The sequence below is a fragment of the Scyliorhinus torazame genome, chromosome 10 (genome assembly GCF_047496885.1).
Source record: "Scyliorhinus torazame isolate Kashiwa2021f chromosome 10, sScyTor2.1, whole genome shotgun sequence".
Classification (NCBI taxonomy): domain Eukaryota; kingdom Metazoa; phylum Chordata; class Chondrichthyes; order Carcharhiniformes; family Scyliorhinidae; genus Scyliorhinus; species Scyliorhinus torazame.
The window spans coordinates 221,764,506-221,784,267 of NC_092716.1; the positions used below are offsets into that span (position 1 = coordinate 221,764,506).

Sequence of the window (19,762 nt, forward strand, 5' to 3'; positions counted from 1 at the left end):
AGGGAGGGCTTTAGATATATGGATCACTGGGATGTCTCCTGGGGAAGGTGGGACCTGTACCAGAAAGCCGGGTTGCACCTGAACAGGAGGGGCACCAATATCCTGGGCTGGAAGTTTGCTAGTGCTGTCCGGGAGGGTTTAAACTAGTGTGGCAGGCGGTGGGAACCGAAACAGCAAGCCAGTAAGTGGAGAGACTGGGGGTAAAAATGTGAGACTGAGATAAACATAGCGCAGAGTGAGAGCAGGCGGAGGGAAGCCGCAGGGCTCAGCGGGACTGTAGGTCTGGAGTGCATTTGCTTCAGTGGAAAAAGTAGAACAGGTAAGACAGATGAACTGAGAGCCTGGATTACTGCATGGAACTATGATGTAATTTCAATTACGGAGACATGGTTAAAGGAGGGACGGGGCTGGCAGCTTAACATTCCAGGACATCGTTGTTTTAGATGGGATAGAAGGGTAAACAAAAGAGGTGGGAGAGTTGCATTGCTGATTAGGGGGCAGATCATAGCTGTGTTGAGAGCGGACACATTGGAGAGATCTTGTAGTGAGGCATTATGGGTTGAGCTCTGGAATAAGAAGGGTGAAATCACAACGTTGGGAGTGTACTATAGACCTCCAACAGCCCGCAGGAGCAGTTGTGTAGTCAGATACTGAAAAGGTGCAAAAAAAGCAGGGTAGTTGTGATAGGTGACTTCAACTTTCTCCTATAGACTGGGAATCCCTCACAGCCAGGGGCTCGGATGGAGAGCAATTTGTTTGATGTGCCCAGGTGGCTTTTTTTATCCAGTATGTTGACAATCCAACCAGGGATAGGCCATACTAGACTTGGTTTGGGGAATGAGCCAGGCCAGGTGATTGATGTTTCAGTGATGGATCATTTTGGGCTTAGTGACCATCATTCCAGAAGATTTTCGGTAGTCATGGATAAGGACAAGAGTGGCCTGCGGGTGAGGGTGCTTAATTGGGCAAGGCCAATTACATCCAAATTAGACATGAACTGGGGAATGTGAATTGGGAGCGGCTATTTGAGGACAAATTCACGTCTGATATATGGGAGGCTTTTGAAGGCCAGTTGATTGAAGTGCAGGACAGCCATATCCTGCAAAAACGAAGGATAGAAATGGCAGGATTCAGGAACCATGGATGATTAGGGAAATTGTAAGCTTAGTCAAAAGGAAAAAGGATGCATACGATCAGTCTAGGCATCTTAAAAACTGACAAAGCCCTTGAGTACAGCGAAAGTAGGAAGGAACTTAAACGTGGTATTAGGAGGGTGAAAGGAGGCCATGAAATGTCCTTAGCAAACATGGTCAAGGAGAATCCCAAAGCTTTTTATGCATACGTTGGGAACAAGACGGTAGCAAGAGAAAGAGTAGGCCCACTCAAGGACAATGGAGGGAAGTTCTGCGTGGAACCACAAGAAGTGGTTGAAATCCTTAATGAGTACTTTGTATCGGTATTCACAGGGGGAAGGACATGCCAAATGTTGAGGTCAGGGATAGGTGTGTGAATGCTCTTGAGAACGTCCATATACCAAAGGAGGAAGTGTTGAGTATCCTAAATTGCATTAAGGTAGACAAGTAACTTCATTGAAGCCTACTTGTGACAATAAGTTGTCATTGTTATTATTATTATTGTGTGTTATTATTAATCCAGCAAATCATAGGCCAGTGAGCCTGACATCAGTGGTGGGAAAGCTTTTGGAAAAGATACTGAGGGACAGGATATATGCACATTTGAAGGAAAATGAACGAGTTAGTGACCAGCAGCATGGTTTTGGATGGGGAAGGCCATCTCTCACTAACATGATTGAGTTTTTTGAAGAGGTCACAAAGAAAATGAATGAGGGAAGGTCTCTGGATGTAGTTTTTATGGACTTTAGTAAGACGTTTGACAAGATCCCACATGGCAGACTGGTACAAAAACTAAAATCACATGGGATTTGTGGTGGGCTGGCTAGATGAATACAGAACTGGCTTGGTTATAGAAGACAGAGTAGCGGTGGAAGGGTGTTTTTCAGAATGGAGATCTGTAGCTAGTGGTGTTCCGCAGGGATCAGTGCTGGTACATCTGTGTTTGTAGTTTATAAATGATCTGGAGGAAAATGTAGGTGGTCTGTTTCGTAAGCTTGCGAATGACACGAAGATTGGCGGAGTTGCTGACAGTGCCAAGATTGTCAGAGGATACAGCAGGATATGGAGAGATTGGAGACTTGGGCACAGAATTGGCTGATGGAGTTTAATCCAGACAAATACTTGGTGATGCAATTTGGAGGCTCAAATCTAGGTATGAATTATACTGTAAATGGCAGAACCCTTGGGAACATTAACGTACAGAGGAACCTGGGCGTGCAGGTCCGTAGTTCCCTAAAAGTGGCAACACAGGTGGCCAAGTTGATTAAGAAGGCATATGGTATGCTTGCATTCATCAGCTGGGGCATTGAGTACAGGAGTTGGGAAATCCATGTTGCAGCTGTATAAAACCTTGGTTAGGCCGCATTTGGAGTATTACGTGCAGTTCTGGTCACCACATTATCAGAAAGACATGGAAGCTTTGGAATGAGTGCAAAGAATGGAAAGAGTGCAAGGAAAGTTCACCAGACTGTTGCTTGTTCTCGAGGGTGTTGGCTATGAGGAGAGGTTGAGTAAACTAGGATTGTTTTCACTAGTAAGGCTGAGGGGAACCTGATGGAGGGCTACAAAATTGAGAGGCATAGACGGAGTTGATAGTCAGAGGCTTTTTCCAATGGTGGAAGTGTCAATTGCAAGGGGCCACAGGATCATTTAAGATATTTTGACAAAAGGATATGTTCAGTGAACTTGCGGAAGATGACCCTGCATGTTTAGATGATGCAGCCAAGGGACAAAGATAAGAGTAAGGATGGATTATTTGGTAATTTTTGGGGGTAACACTATGGATTCGTTAAAAAAAATGTGATTATGGGGTTGCTTTGCCTGCATCTTTATTCTTTCAGGGGATGTGCAGATTTGTTGTCCATCCTCAATTGTCCTTGAAGGTAGTGGTGAGCCACCTTAAATCACTGCAGTCCATGTGGTGCAGGTACATCCACAATGCTCTTCAGGGGTTTCAGGATTTTGACCCAGTGACTGTGAAGGAACAGTGATATAGTTCTAAGATAGGATGATGTATAGCTTGATGTGGGTCTTGCAGGTGACCCTATGCATCTGCTAGCCTTGTCCTTCTAGGTGGTGGAGGTCATGGTTTTGGAAGATGCTGTTGAAGGTGAGTTTCAGCACTGCATCTTGTATATAGTACAGCCAACTGTCTCTAAGCTGGAGGAGGAAAATTTGTTTAGGTGGTGGATGGTGTTCTGATTGAACGAGCTGCTTTGTCTTGGTTGGTGTTGAGTTTCTGGTGTTATTGGAACTGTGCTCATCCAGGCAAGTGGAAAATATTCGATCACACCCCTGACTTGTAGATGGTGGGCAAGCTTGAGGAGTCGAGAGGTGAGTTGCACGCTGCATCATTCCCAGCTTCTGATCTGCTCTTGTAGCCAGTTAGTTTCTAGCCAGTGGTCACCTCCAGGAAGATTCAGTGATGGGAACATTGAATGACAGTGGAGCTGGTTAGATTTTCTCTTGTTGGAGATGGTCATTCCCTGCCACTTTTGTGTGGCACAATTGTCACTTGCCACTTATCAGTCCAAGTCTGAATATTATCCAGATCTTGCTGCATATGGACATTGACTGCTTCAGTATCTGAGTCATCGTGTATGGTACTGAACATTGTGCAATCACCAACAAACATTCTGACATCTGACCTTATGATGGGAAGGTCATGGAAGCAGCTGAAGGTGGTTTTGTACAGGGCACTACCCTGATGTTCCTGGTCTCCAATGAATGGGTCCAAAAGGCTGTGCTCTGCCTGGTAACAGGTGGTGGTTGGATATTATCCCTCTGGAACGTTTAACAGAGCCACGAAGTTCCATTTTAGTTTCACTTTTGATTCTGCAGTCTGGGTGGAGGATTTCAACTAATTCTCTCCAAAAGATCCAGCTAAACTCATCAGCTAGACTCATTGTGAGAGCCCACTCTCATGAGTCTGGGTGCCATTCTCTTGGAACTGCAAAGGCTTGAAGTCAAACCACGGGCTGAAAGCAGGGTTTGATGTGAGATAAAGTGTCTCAAGAAAGGAATAGGCCTGAATGTGAACCTTTGAGTTGAAGGCCCAGTTTGATAAGAACTAAAACGACTCTCCAGAAGGCCTGCTGCCTATAAGTACTGTATTGCCTGAATAACTCTGCCAAGAAGATCATCACGAGCTGTGAACCCAGGGATTTGATCAACCTGTGTGCTGTGAGGAAGAACCTGCAACAGAACCGCCACTGGAAGCAAAAAGTCTTCTGTTTTGACCTTCAGCCGTATCATTTTCACCCCTGCCCCCCCCCCCCCCCCTCCCTTTGTTTGTCTGTCTTATGTGTGTGGGTAGAGGGTGAGACAGTTAAACGGGGTAGTAGGTTAGCTTGTTATTCAGTTGCATTTACTGCATATTTCACCATTAATCTTGTTATAAATAAACAGTAATTGAGAGATAGAGGCGGGTTTGTGGGCGGATGCCTTAGGCAGGGTTAACACATCCTCATCATGTGCCAGGCTCAGCCTGATACAATTTAAGGTAGTCCACCGGGCACACATGACGGTGGTCCGGATGAGCAAGTTTTTTGGGATAGAGGACAGGTGTGCGAGGTGCGCAGGAGGGCCAGCAAATCATGTCCACATGTTTTGGGCATGCCCGAAGCTTCGAGGAGTTTGGCAAGATTTCGCTGATGCCTTGTCCACAGCACTAAAAACAAGGGTGGTGCCGAGTCCAGAGATGACGATCTTTGGAGTGTCGGAAGAGCCGGGCGTCCAAGGGCGAGAGAGGCTGACGATTTTGGCCTTTGCCTCCATGGTAGCCCGGAGACGGATACTGTTAATGTGGAGGGACTCGAAGCCCCTGAAATCAGAGACCTGGGTTAGCAACATGGTTGGGTTTCTCAGTCTTGAGAAGATGAAGTTCGCCCTAAGAGGGTCAAAGTTAGGGTTCGTCCGGAGGTGGAAGCTGTTTGTTGACTTTTTAGGGGGAAATTAAATGTTAGCAGAGGCAGAAATTCTAGGGGGGTGTTAGGCTATTGCTTCTGTGTTGGGGGTGTGAGGAACGTGTCAGGGATGGAAATGTCTTATACTATGTTCATGTTTTTGTTATTATAAAAACTATAAATACCCTAATAAAATGTTTTTAAAAAAAATAAATAAACCGTAATTGTGTTTCAACTTAACCTGGTGTCTGTAATTAGTGGGCAGCCAAGGCCCAAAGATTTTTGGAATTCTTATCAGAATTATTGGTTAATTCACTTATTTCATAGTTTCATAGAATTTTACAGTGCAGAAGGAGGCCATTCGGCCCATCGAGTCTGCACCGGCTCTTGGAAAGAGCACCCTACCCAAGGTCAACTCCTCCACCCTATCCCCATAACCCAGTAACCCCACCCAACACTAAGGGCAATTTTGGACACTAAGGGCAATTTATCATGGCCAATCTACCTAACCTGCACATCTTTGGACTGTGGGAGGAAACCGGAGCACCCGGAGGAAACCCACGCACACACTGGGAGGATGTGCAGACTCCGCACAGACAGTGACCCAAGCTGGAATCGAACCTGGGACCCTGGAGCTGTGAAGCAATTGTGCTATCCACAAGGCTACCGTGTTGCCCCACGGTTATGTTGTGACTCCGGAGCATGTGGGGCTGGAATTGATAGCGAACTTGCCCACGTCAGTGTAACACCTGGCGGAACAAAGATTGAGTGTCAGGAGCATGTTTTTGCTGAGCAAGTACCATTTAATAACACTGTCATGATACCTTCTATTGCTGATGATCAAGAAGAGCTCTTGTGCCGGTAATTGGTCAGGTTGGATTTGTCCTCCGTTCTGCACAGAGGACACACCTGGGTAATATTTCACATTGCCGAATAGATTCTACTGCATTTGAACAGCTTGGCTAGGGATATGGTTAGTTCATGAGGTAAGATCCATAGCCGTTACAGTATCCAGTTCCTTCAGCACTGATATATGGAGTAAATTGAATTGTATTACAATCCTGGATCAGACCCAAAAGTTGATAGGATACCAGACAGAAACCCCAATATTTAATTTAATTTGTAAGACTGAGGAAAGGATACTTGAGTCCAAGAGTGATTTCTTGCACAAATAGGGATAGAGTATGTCAAAACAAACTTTATTACTGATACAGTATGAGCAACTTCACAGAAATATAGCTTGCAATACCAGTTAAACAATGCTTAACAATAAAATGAAACATTTTTAACTCCTAACTGCTATATTTTAATCTCCACTCAAGCAAAACCAATCTCCAGTCAAAATAGTTAGCCAACCCAGGAATACTTGCTGTAAAAAGATGTCTTGATAAACTGCTTCGAGAATGAGCGCTCCTTCAGGAACCAGCTGCATATTCTTGTGCGTGTCATCGACTGTGTAACCTGCCAGCCTGTTCCAAAACTACTGTTTATGTTCACAGGCAAAATCTTTTTAATTAAACTGCTTTGAAAAAAGCTGCTGGTCTGTACACACTCAAAACCTTTCATCTGAACTGAAACTCAGCACCTGATTGCTTCAACCCATGGTCCCTCCCATTAACTACATCATCTTACTACAGCCAAACATAATGGGTCCGATTCTCCAGAAAAATTTCTAAGTTCATTTGTGATAGGTTTTTCTGGGAGTTTCCCGCTGGCTCGGCCAGCAACTTCCCCATCGCTGTTCTATGATACTTAGTCATTTTCTTGGGCCCTGGGAAGTTTCTCACTTCGATTTTCATTTTTTTCAAGCGAGAGCACAACGCAGCTGGTGGATCGCGCCCAATACATCTAATAAGGGAACCTTTTCATATGAACAAAATTCTATTAGGCCAAACTTTTACGATGCTTTAATTATCCTTTAGAAATCCCCACAGTGTAGACGAAGGCCATTCGGCCCATCAATTCTGCATCAACCCTCCGAAAGAGAACCCTACCTATGCCCACTCCCAAGTCCTATCACCACAACCTAACCTACACACCTTTGGACACTTTAGGGGCAATTTAGCATGGCCAGTCCATCTAACTTGCACATCTTTGGACTGTGGGAGGAAACCCACAAACCAGGACTTTTTGAAAAAGATTATTGCAGCAGTCATACACTCACTAACCTAGCCTTTTAATACTTACTGCAACAAATGTATATAATACAATATATCAGAAATTCCTACATGCATCACAGTTGTTTGACGACTGGCATTGGTGGGGAACTTAGGAGGAGCCAGAGATGGATCATGTACTCGGCACTTAATAGCTGAAAGTGATTGCAAATGCTTCAGCCTTGTCTTTTGTACTGATTTGCTGGGCTTCCCTATTTGCGGACCCCCTCTTCTGGTCAGTTGTTCAATTGGCCACCACCTTTCATGATTGGTGTGGCAGGGCTGCAGAGCATTGATCTTATCTGTTGGATAACCAGGACTGGAACCAATCAAGGGCTGTCAGGGAAAAAAACACTTGAAGTGAATGAGGCTACGGTGATGACGAGTGAAAGTTTGATCATCACCATAGTCATTGAGTCATTTATGAATCAGCCTGGAATTTACTGGAATGTGAACTTCATTGGAAGATGGGAAGTGAAGGTGAGGTGAGCATGATGATAATGAGGGTTTTGCACAATATGTTTTCAACCGGATGATTGTAGTGTACACAAGGTACAGATGTGAGGAATAATCAGGGAGCATTTTAGGGAACAAAGTTACTTTGCTTTGACGTGGGGTCTCCTTGTGGGGAAGGTCAGAGATTCGGATCAAGGACAGTATTTGGAATAATTTCTCTTTCAGACTAAATAGTGTACACAATGTCATTGTCCCCTCTCAAAAGTTTAGAATGTGTTTTTGCTCAGTTTAACCTATCGATCAATATTATATGTATCAAGTGTTTACATATTCATTTGTGTATGAGCACTTGGAATGCTTCAGAATTTATTGGAGAGCAAGCTCTGGCAAAGTATTATTCGTCATGACTTGCTTGGCTGTGTTTTTGTTCCAGGATTTGATCCCAACCCTCTTGGTGATTTTTTAAAAATCGTCTCTCCAACGTGATTTATTTTCTCAATCTTAGTTGTGAGAAGTACTCCATTTTTGAAGAATGGCTTTTTTTTATTGAGTAGTTTACTGTGTATTTTTAACTCCACAGGTGACATCGGAAGAAGGGCAACAGCTTGCTAGGCAGCTCAAAGTCACGTACATGGAGGCTTCAGCCAAAATTCGATTGAATGTAGACCAAGCTTTTCATGAACTAGTCCGAGTTATAAGGTGGGAATCATTAGCATCTGAGGGTTTCTTGCCTCATTTTGGGAGGGATAACAGTGAAGCATGTAGAATTGCACTGGAGAGTAAGCATCAACTTAATTTAGAATCCTCCCATAAATTTCTATTGAAATTCACCACCATGGCTGAGTTTATTTTAAACTATGGATTAAAGCCTTAATGCTTCCAAGTTATTTCCTTGAATGGGAAGGGATTGGAATATGCAGCTTCAGCAAAAATGCAATTCACAATTTTATTTCAGAAGGACCTTTTATTTAATCAAACAAATTGTGGTGGCAGAAAGGATGGGGACAATGCAATTTGGACATTGAGAGGGAAAATAATTTGTGTGTTTAAATTCGGTAATGATTAATTCTAGTCTCTTCTGGATTTCTCAACCTCACTTTTTTCAAGTACACATGCTGAGAATGGTCTGCAGCCTGCTTGATTGCATGCCATCTACAAACATTCACTCTTTCCACCACTGATGCACAGGAGCAGCAGTGTGTACTATCTGCAGATGCACTGCAGGAACTCATCAAGGCTTCTTGGATAGCACCTTCCAAACCCACAACCACTACAATCTAGAAGAAACATAACAACATGGGTGCACCACCACCTGGAGGTTTCCTTCCAGCCTCTCACCATCTTGTCTTGGAAATATATTGCTATTCCTGGACTGTTTTTTGGGCAAAAATCTGGAACTCCTGAACATCACTGTGGGTGTATCGACACCACCTGGACTGCAGCAGTTCAAGGCAGCTCACTACCACCTTCTCCAGGGCAATTGCAGATGGGCAATGAATGCTAGCCTAGCCACTGATGCCCATATCCCATGAATGAATTGTTTTTAAAAAAAAAATGGTTTTATGAATTACCTATTTTCAGCATGTAATGGTTCAATATATTTGACATACTTTAACAAGCAATCAATATAAATTTAGGGAGTCTTTCAGAAATAGGATTACTCCGGTTTCCTCCCACAAAACCCGAAGGACATGTTGTTAGGTAATTTGGACATTCTGAATTCTCCCTCGGTGTATCCAAACAGGCTCTGGAATGTGGCGACTCGGGGCTTTTCACAGGAACTTCATTGCAGTGTTAATGTAAGCCTACTTATGACAATACATTAGGGACAATTTCTCTGATAAGGAGGCACCAAGATGATTGGCCTACTGAGGACGAGAGCCACCATTGCACCCAGCATAGCAAAAAGAGGGTCATGATGGACTGATCTCAGCATAGATGGCATAAAGGTTGAACATGTAGTAAACAGTGATGAGTGTCGTGGCAGACTTTGCGAAGACATAGACCGATTTGGTGAAATGGCAGACATGTGGCAGATGAATTTAATGCAGAGAAGTGCAAAGTGATGCTTTGTTGGATAGAAGAATGTTTAGAAGCAATATAAGCTAAATGTTAAAAATTAAGTAGAAACAGACAGGCTCACAAACACAGATCTTTGAAGGTTTCAAGACAAATTGAGAATTTTTAAAGCTCATGGGATCCTGGACTTAATAGATTGATTCCAAAAGTAAGAAAGTAATGCTCAGCAATCTCTGGTTAGGCCTCAGCTCGAGTATTTTGTCAATTCAGGAAAGATATAAAGGTATTGGAGAGGGTACAGAGGAAGTCTATTAGAATGCTTCCAGAGATTAGGAATTTTAAGTTCCTGGAGAAGCTGCGATTGGAGTAGAGTTAGTTCAGGAGGAAATGCATGTGTTGAAAATCATGAAGGTGTTTTTTCGAGTAAATAAGAATAGACTATTTCCACTGGCAGAAGGGTTGGTAACCAGAAGGCAAATCTTAAGGTAATTGGCGAAAGAACCAGAGGGGAGATGAGATTTTAAAAATATAGTGAGTTATGATAATCTGGATTGCATTGTCCCATGGGTAATTCGAAGCAGATTCAACAGCAACTTCAAAATGGATTTTGATATCTGGATGGGAACAGTAAATCTGCAAGGCTGAAGAAAAAGCAATTGGATTCCTCATTCAAAAAGCCGGCTTTGTCATGATGGGCCAGATGGCCATCTTCTCTGCTGTATTATACTATAATGTCCATGCTTTCGTGCAGAGAGAATAATTCACTTTTTGTTCTTTCTCTCACTTTCTGCAGGAGATTTCAAGAGCAAGAATGTCCTCCTTCTCCAGAACCTTCACGGAATGAAAAAGACAGTAGTGGCTGTCACTGTGTCCTATTTTGAGATGTTGTTTCCTGTACTCACCCAGCAGCTGCCAAACCACCTGTCCCTATTTCTGCCTTCAATCATTTTGTGTGTCTTATCAGTATTGCCTCTTTATCTGCATGCTTACTGTTTGGTCGCAGAGAGCCTTAGTCTGATGAAAAAGTTGGCTGTGTTAGGTTCTTGAGGGGGAGAGAGTTTTGTCACCCCTCTTTCCTCAAGGCCAAAAGTTAAATTTCAAGAAAACAAACACTAAGGCTGCTACTTAGAATGTCACACAGTTCTATTTGTTTCAGGAATGATATTTCTACTAATTATGAAAGAAAATTTGGAATGTAAACACAATTGATTTGAGCTAACTTGCCTTGTGAAGTGTTTAAAATCCATGCTCACATGTCTCGTCCAAAGTGCCATTTAACTTCTAGTGGTATGGTTACATGCTAATCAGCTATTGTACATATGAATCCTTTATTTCCAAGAAAACAAAACTATTCAATTGACAACAAGGAAAGGGCAGCGAGTGAGGGTGAACCGATTATTTCTTTGCTCTGGCTAACACACACAGAAATAAGCCTTAAACAACACCTCATTGTTGCTGAGAGTCTCTGAGTTTCATGTAATGCTGCAGTTTGTTCCAGTGGCCAAATCCAGTCAGTCTACTGTATTTATTTTCAACAATCCAGAGAAATTTTGAAGAAATAATGTGGCTAAGAACCTGTGATCTTACTGGATATGCACATTCTAGATTTTCTTTTTTTTTAAAGCAATTTCACATCATTGTTGAGGAGTTCCAAGTCTTTCTATTTGTCTTCCTTTGATGTGAGAATATTTCGGGATAAGGGATTCAAAGTGCTAAATTGTAGTTGATTTTTCCTCATGTAATATAAAGAGATGGAATTGATCCTTCCATTGATGAAGATGATTAAATGTTTTGCTATATACTTTTATACATTATTTTCTTATCAAACTAGTTAACAAGTATTTTTATATGTTTGTAAACAAATATGCGTTCACAGCATAACTTGTGTATATGTAAAGATGAGTATTTAATTCTCACATTTCACTTTTAACTGACAAAATTATAGGTATAATTTACAAAACTGTGGTAGTCCTTTCCTAATGTCCCTGTAGTAGCTGGGTATACCCAGCTGTATGTGGTCATGTGCCTGCAAAGTTTACCTACAGAGTTTAACTCGATTTTTCCAGAATGCTCTGACCAGGCATTGCAGAAGATGGATCTATTATGTCATAGTGTGGAATCTGATAAACTCCTGCTGATATTTTTTTGGGTTTGACTGTGAATGGTCTCTGAGTACAAGTTCAGCAGATTTGTAACTTGGTTTGAGATTTGTTCTTCGAGCTGGATCACTGAAAGGTTGTGCACAACTATCCAGATGGTGACTATACATCAATTCCTTGAAGTTTACTATACCCTTGTATAGCTTCTGGTGCTAGAATAAAAGATGATTAATTTAGTGGAAGATCTATTATTTTATCTTTTTGCCTCCTTTGCTGCGACACTTTTTCCTTCTGCTAACAGGTGTGCGAGGCTCAAGATTTATTTCTAGTCGCTGTCTTTGACATTCGATGACTGTCAATCGGAAGGTAAGTTGGTGCTTTTTCCTGTCTTCTGCGAAGAATTGTTCCTGTTAATATGCAGTCCTCGTGTCTCGAAGTCTGATCCCAAAAGGTTGGCAGTGCACTATATTTATCAGCCATAGGCTATTTTTGCAATGCTTCCATGCATTGTATATTTAACCATGCAGATGGGACAGCATGTGAATCACAGGGATTGCCATTTCATTGTTAAAAATAATAATTGTGGGATTTAGAAACTTCATGTTTCAAAAATGGTACAAAGCTTCACATTGTGTTGGTCACTAGGACATGTTGGAGAGAATTCCTCGTGAGCAGGTGAATAGGACAAAAGCTGAATGTGGGCAAGTTGGTTAACCTTGCTTATGTTGAATTAAGCCACTACAGGCATACCACAAAATTTGATTGAGGCTGAATGTTGTCAAAGCTGCCTTTGGAGTTGTCTTTCAACATAAAGTATATTTGCAAAATCTGTTGTGTTTGAATATGACCTTGAATTTTAACATTGCAGAGATGGGGACCACAAGACACTGGAGCAAAATTAGGCCAATCGGCCCATCGAGTCTGCTCCGCCGTACGATCATGGCTGATGCATTCTTCATCCTCATTCTCCTGTCTTCTCCCCGTAACCTTTGATCCCCTTATTAATCAAGAACACAATTTTGCCTTGGGCTGTTTGGAACTGCAATTCAAATTGAATTCAGATTTTCAATATTACTACACAAAAATAAACCATTCAACCCATCATGTGTGCTGGCTATTTTGGAGCATTCTAATTAGCCCCAAAGCTGTACTTTACCCATAGCCTTTATTTTTCCTTTTCAAACCTATCTCCAATTCTCTCCTATTTGAAAGTTAAATGTGTGAACATATAAAATTGATGGGCAATAAAGGACCATTCTCTTAAACTCTGATTTAAAGCTGCTTTCAACACACTTACAGGCAATGCAGTTTGGATCATCAGTCACCACACTTATCATCTGCCCTATGCTGTTGCCAATTCTGCTCTGCTTTTATAAATTATCTTATCTGCAGTGGAAGCAGTTTCCCTCTATTTGTTCTAGTCTTCATTCTGATTCTGCAGAAAAATATTATCCAGGATTTGGCACTAATTTGCATTATTTAAAAAGAACAAAATGGCCACTGACAAGAAGTACTGCTCATGTTATACCAATGTAGTTGGAGAATGAAAATGATTGTGTGAGACTGCTTTTTAAAGAAAGTAACAATTTGCATTTATATAGGGCTTTCACATGCTGATTGGCTGTGAAGTGCTTTGGGACAATTGAGTATTTATGAAGTGCTGTTATTGCTGTAGTATCAGGAAATATGGGAGTCAGTTTGCACACAGCAAAGTCCCGTAAAGAGAAATGAGATAAATGGTAGATGTTCTGTGTTTGTGATTTTGGTTGAAGGATTAAGCTTGACTCGGGCAATGGTCGCAAGTCCTCGTCTTACATTGCTGTTAAATAATCCTTTACAACCACATGAGAACAAATAAAGTTTTTATTTAGTGTACCATTCAGAAGATAACACCTTCAGCCGTGCAGCCCTCCCTCAGTACTGCACTAAAGTGTCAGGTGAAATTAATAATCAAGCTGCTGGAAGGGAGTGTGAGCCCATTGTTTTCTGACTTTGTGAGGTGAGAATGCTCCCGTTGATCAGACGCTGATGCCTCTTGATGTATTTTGTCTGATTATATTTGTGTTTCAGTTTAATTTGTTATTGAATGTTACCTTTAAGCCATTTTGGTATCACTTTTCAATGGCTACCACAGAGCCGAGGCTGTTAGGGCAGAATGGCAATGCAATATTACAGGATGTGGGAGCTGCACTTGACCTAGTAGCGATAAATGCTGGCATACAATGTAAAAAGATGGGCATACATGATTATAAGTGTGAAATAATGTCTCTCCCTCACCCAAAAATCAATCTGGCCCATAGTTAGTAATTTGGTCAGGATTATAAACAAAGAAATTGTATGTATGTTAAAAATGAGTAATTGAATATAGGCTTGTGACAATGTCTATTCATGAAGGCCCCACCTTCTCAACCTTGCCTCTTGCCTGTGGGAATCCTCAGGTTAAATCATCACCAGTCAGCTCTCCCCCTCAAAAGGGGAAAGCAACGTATGGTCACCTGGGACTGTGGCGACATTACCTTTATTCAGAGCTTTCACATGAAGAAGTATCTGGACAGCAGTTCTCAGAACAACAGGTTTAAATGCATTTACCTTAATATTACCGAAGAAAAATTTAGATTTGGAAGAGTTAGATTTGCAAGCACAAGAGAATTTGGTCAAGGTTCATTGGGTGATGGCATGATAAGTAGATACCTTTTTGTAAGCCACACTCTGCAATGGGAAAATCATAGTATATTCCCTGAAATTTAATCATAATGATCAAGTCTGAAGCTAAGTCGGGCAGCACGGTGGCGCAGTGGGTAGCATTGCAGCCTCACGGCGCTGAGGTCTATCGTTCAATCCCGGCTCTGGGTCACTGTCCGTGGAGTTTACACATTCTCCACGTGTTTGCGTGGGTTTCGCCCCCACAACCCAAAGATGTGCAGGGTAGGTGGATTGGCCATGCTAAATTGCCCCTTAATTGGAAAAATGAATTGGGTACTCTAAATTTATTTTTTAAAAGTCTGAAGCTACGTCAACATAAACATATATATTTTAGCAAATACAAAATTAATGATCAAGAATAAACACAAGACCTATTATACTTAACCACAATCTAATAACAGTTCGAAAGAGCAATGGAGAATAAAATTGTAGATAAATGTGAGAGTGGTATCGGGCCTTTTAAGTTTGGTTCAGTTTTCTCTGCATGTTTCCATGACCAGGAAGAGAAATGCTACAGGAATATCTGGATAAAGTCCCAAGACCTATTAATGATGCAGAATTGCATGAGCTGATAGATATAACGCTAAAATAGAATCCATTGTGAATTTGGATTCTAAGTCGAATTGGGCTACTGGGCTTGATGGTACTTCCCAAGAGTATTAAAAGCAATGGGATCTGTACTTTGACCACTGACTCACGCATTTAACAGTTTGTTGACGTTTGGGATTGTTTGTTGGATTTGAAGGTGGTCCATGTGCTGCATTAATTTAAGGGGAGCAGGTCCGAACCTTGGAATTAGTGATTATTTAGTCTGGCATTCATTATAGACCATTTGCCAAATGAATTATTAGAGATGCACTGTATCATTTGGAAACACTGTTTGCTTACGAAAATTAAGATCTTTTCTCAACCAACTTGGTCAATTCTTTTTTAAGTAATCACAAATTTTATGAATGGTGATAGCCTGGTGTGTGCCTTGTATTTTAATATGTCAGTGATAAAGTGCCACACAAAAGGATGTTCAGTAAAGTTACATCCTGTATAATCAAATTGTAAACTGGACTGTGGATTGATGGAGGATATTTATTGATAGAAGCAACTCTGCAAGGGTTTGACCACTTGAAATCCCTTAGCAATTTCTGTTGTGGCTGTTTCTGTCCACCTTTACCGATGATTTTGATGGAACGTACCAGGTGTACGGGCCTTAAATTGGTGGATGACACCTGTGTGTATAGGACTTTGTATTTTAGAAGAAATAAATGAACTGGAATATTTAAGTTGATGAGAATAGATTCTGTTCAGGGGGTTGGATGATTTGAGTAAGGCGGGGAAGAGAAGATTTGCAGGGGAATCTGAAGGCAAAAAGAATTCATAAGTAGGTTTGGTGCCAAGATGTATATTTCAGACATCACCTTTTGGAGTAGATGGCTGGAACATGCAGTAGTTGTGTGGCCTTCAGAAGGGAGCCGGACAAGTTGACGTTAGCAGAAGACATTTCACGTTAAACAGCATAGCAATGATGATCTCCTGAACCTTGAGGAATTTCCCAATGTTCCGAAAATAGCCTTGTTTTGTGTCCCTACATTTTCCTAAAACATGCAAGTTCTTGGGTTGATAAAGCATGCAAGTGGAATATTTCAGGATGGGGCAGGCTGGATGATCAATTTAGGTTTAATCCGTTCTTTTTTTCTCTTGTGCCAGTTCTGAATAATTAGGCGGAAGCCGAAAGTTTAAATGCTTTCTCAAAAAACAAAATATAGGGTGAACATACTTAGTCACCATTTACAGTGCAGGATAAAGAGGCCAAGCAGCATTTTGCTCGATTACCCAATGATTGATTAATGGTAGCTGGAGAATGTAAAAGGGAAGACAGAATTTTGAAGAAATTAATAAAATATATTTGGATAATACAGCATAAAAACGTTTGACATTCTACATTATTGTTTAGGTGAAGAAGGAAACCAGATGTCACCATTTGATGTAATTGGAATTCTCAAATTGTCATTAATGCTTTGAATTTTGCTAATAACAAATTTAATGAGTTTATTTAGTCCAATGTTATCCCAACCTTTAAAAATGAAGCCAGAGGAATGCCTCTTTCCAGTGCTCACAGGTGGAAGCTTATGGTTTCCACCTTAAAAGAGGAAGTGAAATTAATTATTATGGCTTGTGATCCTATAGAACGAATTGCATTGAAACATCTACTTTGAACAAGTCTGTGATGAGTGTTTATTGAGGCAAACTAGGAAAATTAAAAATCCAAAATTAAACTTTCATTATTTCACGCGATCTTGTTTCCTCCTTCATGGATGCAATTCAGAAATATTTACAAAGGGAACTGTTGCGGCTTCAGTTTAACAAATTTAGGATCACATCTGCTATAAAATGAAGATCACAGATTGGCTTGATGTAGTATGTGACTGGGAAGCAGGCAAGTGTTAAATATAATATTTTATACTTGTGAATTTGAGAGTGGTTAGCACTGCTGTGCCACAGTGCCAGGGACCTGGGTTCAATTCTGGCCTTCGGTGACTCTGTGGAGTTTGCATGTTCTTCCCATGTCTGTAGGGTTTCCTCTGGGTACCCTGTTTCCTTCCACAGTCCAAAGATGTGCAGGTTAGGTGGATTGTCCGTTCTAAATTGTCCCATAGTGTCAAACGGTTAGGTGGGGTTTCTGGGTTACGAGGATAGGGCAGGGGAATAGGTCCAGTAGGGTGCTCTTTCAGAGGGACTTGATGGGCCGAATGGCCTTCTGCACTGTAGGGATTCTGTGGAGAGCTGGACTTTTGTATGTTTTGTTTATGAAACTGATTTCAACTATTTGTCATGTTCCAAAAAATCATTTTGAACTACCAGCTGTAAATTTATACCCTCAAAATGCATCTTATTAAATATTTAGCCTCAGCTCAGCTGCAAGATACATAATCTTGATACCCTGTATATTGCGTGACCTCCATACTCCATTTTGGACTTCATTTGCCCACTCTGATCATTTTCTTTCATCACCTCTGCCCCTGCCTGTTCCACTGTTGCCAAAACTTAGTGTCAACACCTTTTGCCAAATCAAGAGTGGATTTGTTCCTTGGTGACCTCTAATCTATGAAGCACAGAGAACACTGACTCATGTCCTTGCATGACTAACGCTCACATGCTCATCATTTGAATTAATGTTACCATTCGGAAGAACTTTGAATTTATATAGAAAATATGAAGTAAAGAAAATCACCCCAAAATTCTTGGTAAATATGTATTGACCAGAAAATGGACACCTACCCATTAACACGAATGGTGGGGAAAGGGAAGGGCTCTTGGGCTTTGCTCCATATGTTCCAGACAGTTGAATTGAAGATGCTACTCTTTTGAATTCCTCAATAGTATTGCCCCCTCTAGCTTTATGGTCCTCTCCAGCCATGTGTTTGAGTCCATACTCGTTCATGTCTTTTTTGCCGTATCATTTTCCTTGTATTCAAACCACACTCTGATCATTATTTTTGCTACCTTCTGGCATGTTTCTCCTCTGACTGAATGTATCCAATGACCTGTAAATTGCCATGAGATATCTTCTTCTATCACAAATCCGATAGAAGTGTTGTGTATAGTTCATTCCTATCAACTGATCAACAGAAGATGCAACTTTAATATTCTTTCTACTAAAGCGTGAAGCAGCGTGGAATGGGAATTAATGCGGTCTCTAAACTGAATTCAAAATAAATTAATTTTACAAATTTGCTTTTTAAAAGGTGTGTTTAATACCTGCATAATTCCCAATTTAAGTTGATTGTATCTAATTAAAACAGATTTTTAATAAAGCAGGTATTTAGTTGGGCCAAGAACAAAACATGGAAAAATGCAACAGGTCAGCAGCATCTGTGGTGGGTAACTAAGTCAGCATGTAAGGTTAATAACGTTTCATGGAAAAGGTTCATCAGAATGGCAATTAACCTGAAATGTTTGCTCTGTTTCTTGCCACGGATGCTGCTTGACATGCTGAGCCTTTTTCCAGCATTAATTTTGTATTTTAGCATCCACAGTATTTTGATTTTGTCTCAGCTGGGCTGTTGAGTGTCAGTGAGAAGCTCTGCCACGATTAAAGGAAGGATCACCAAAACTGCTGTAATAAACCTCTGATTAATTACAATTGACAGACGTCTTGAGGTTGCCTGCAATTTAACAATGGAACAGTGCTGAGTATATAAAAGGGGAAAGAAGATTGAATAAATAAATACTGGGATATATTTATGTATACTGTAATTGGAACTCTGTATTTCTGCACAATGTGGATCTGAATTTTAACTCTAGGCATCTGTACAAATGTGCTAACATCCAAAGGAGAAATGTTGGTTGAGTTATTAACTCCTTTAATTAGAATTGTGATTAAAACTTGACCACAATTGCAATTGTCTCTGGCCAAGTATTTTACTTTCTGAGGCTTCTCTTTGTGACAGTCTTTCAGCATTTGAACCAAATAATATGTTGTCCATGAGCCATCTGCTGTGATTGAAGTCCGTATCGTTGTATGGCTTCATGTGGATTTTAACAAAGTTTTGTTTTAAGAACATCAAAACTAAACAAATTGGGCTTTCTGTTTGGAAGTTTTTAACTTATTTATTTCTTGTTAATTAAAAAAAAATACATTTAGAGTACCCAATTCATTTTTTCCAATTAAGGGGCAATTTAGCGTGGGCAATCCACCTACCCTGCACATCTTTGGGTTGTGGGGGCGAAACCCAAACAAACACAGGGAGAATGTACAAAATCCACACTGACAGTGACCCAGAGCCGGAATCCAACCTGGGACCTCGGCGCCGTGAGGCAGCAATGCTAACCACTGCGCCACCGTGCTGCCCTCTGTTTGGAAGTTGACTGCAGAATTACATTACTTGGCTCCTGGGATAAAATCCATTAGGTGTGACATTGAACAAGACACCCTGTTAATTGCATCTCTCCCTAATCCACTGAAGTGAGATTGCACAAATGCTTGTCCACCCAACAGCTTTAGGCTGTAAAACCAGTGAGATATAAAAAAGAATAGTTTCTACACCAATTGGACATTTCTGTAAAAGCCAAAAATTCCCATAATGCAGCTACTTATCAAACATTTGATCAACACCAAAATATTCTTAAAATACTAAAAGTAAAACAATTTGAGGATCAGCACTGAGAATGCTTGCAAGTAAGTATGAACATTTTCTTGTTTACTCATTGTGTAGCTGGCTAAAATTTTGAACTTTAATCCTTTTCGCACTAGTAAGTTCAAGGAATTCCAGACTTTACATGAGCAAACAATATTT

General features: G+C 41.0%; 1 protein-coding gene across 6 annotated transcripts in view; it reads left to right on the forward strand.

Annotated features, from left to right (window-relative positions):
* Positions 1 to 18,868, forward strand: part of rras2 (RAS related 2) — a 148,057-nt gene extending 129,189 nt beyond the window's left edge. For all 6 annotated transcript variants that reach the window (XM_072466428.1, XM_072466433.1, XM_072466432.1 and 3 more), the window contains 2 exons: positions 8,231 to 8,349; positions 10,463 to 18,868. In XM_072466428.1, the coding sequence (XP_072322529.1) occupies positions 8,231 to 8,349; positions 10,463 to 10,550 (207 nt within the window). In that variant the 3' untranslated portion in view covers positions 10,551 to 18,868. The remainder of the gene's footprint in view (positions 1 to 8,230; positions 8,350 to 10,462) is intronic.
* The last annotated feature ends 894 nt before the right edge of the window (positions 18,869 to 19,762 follow it).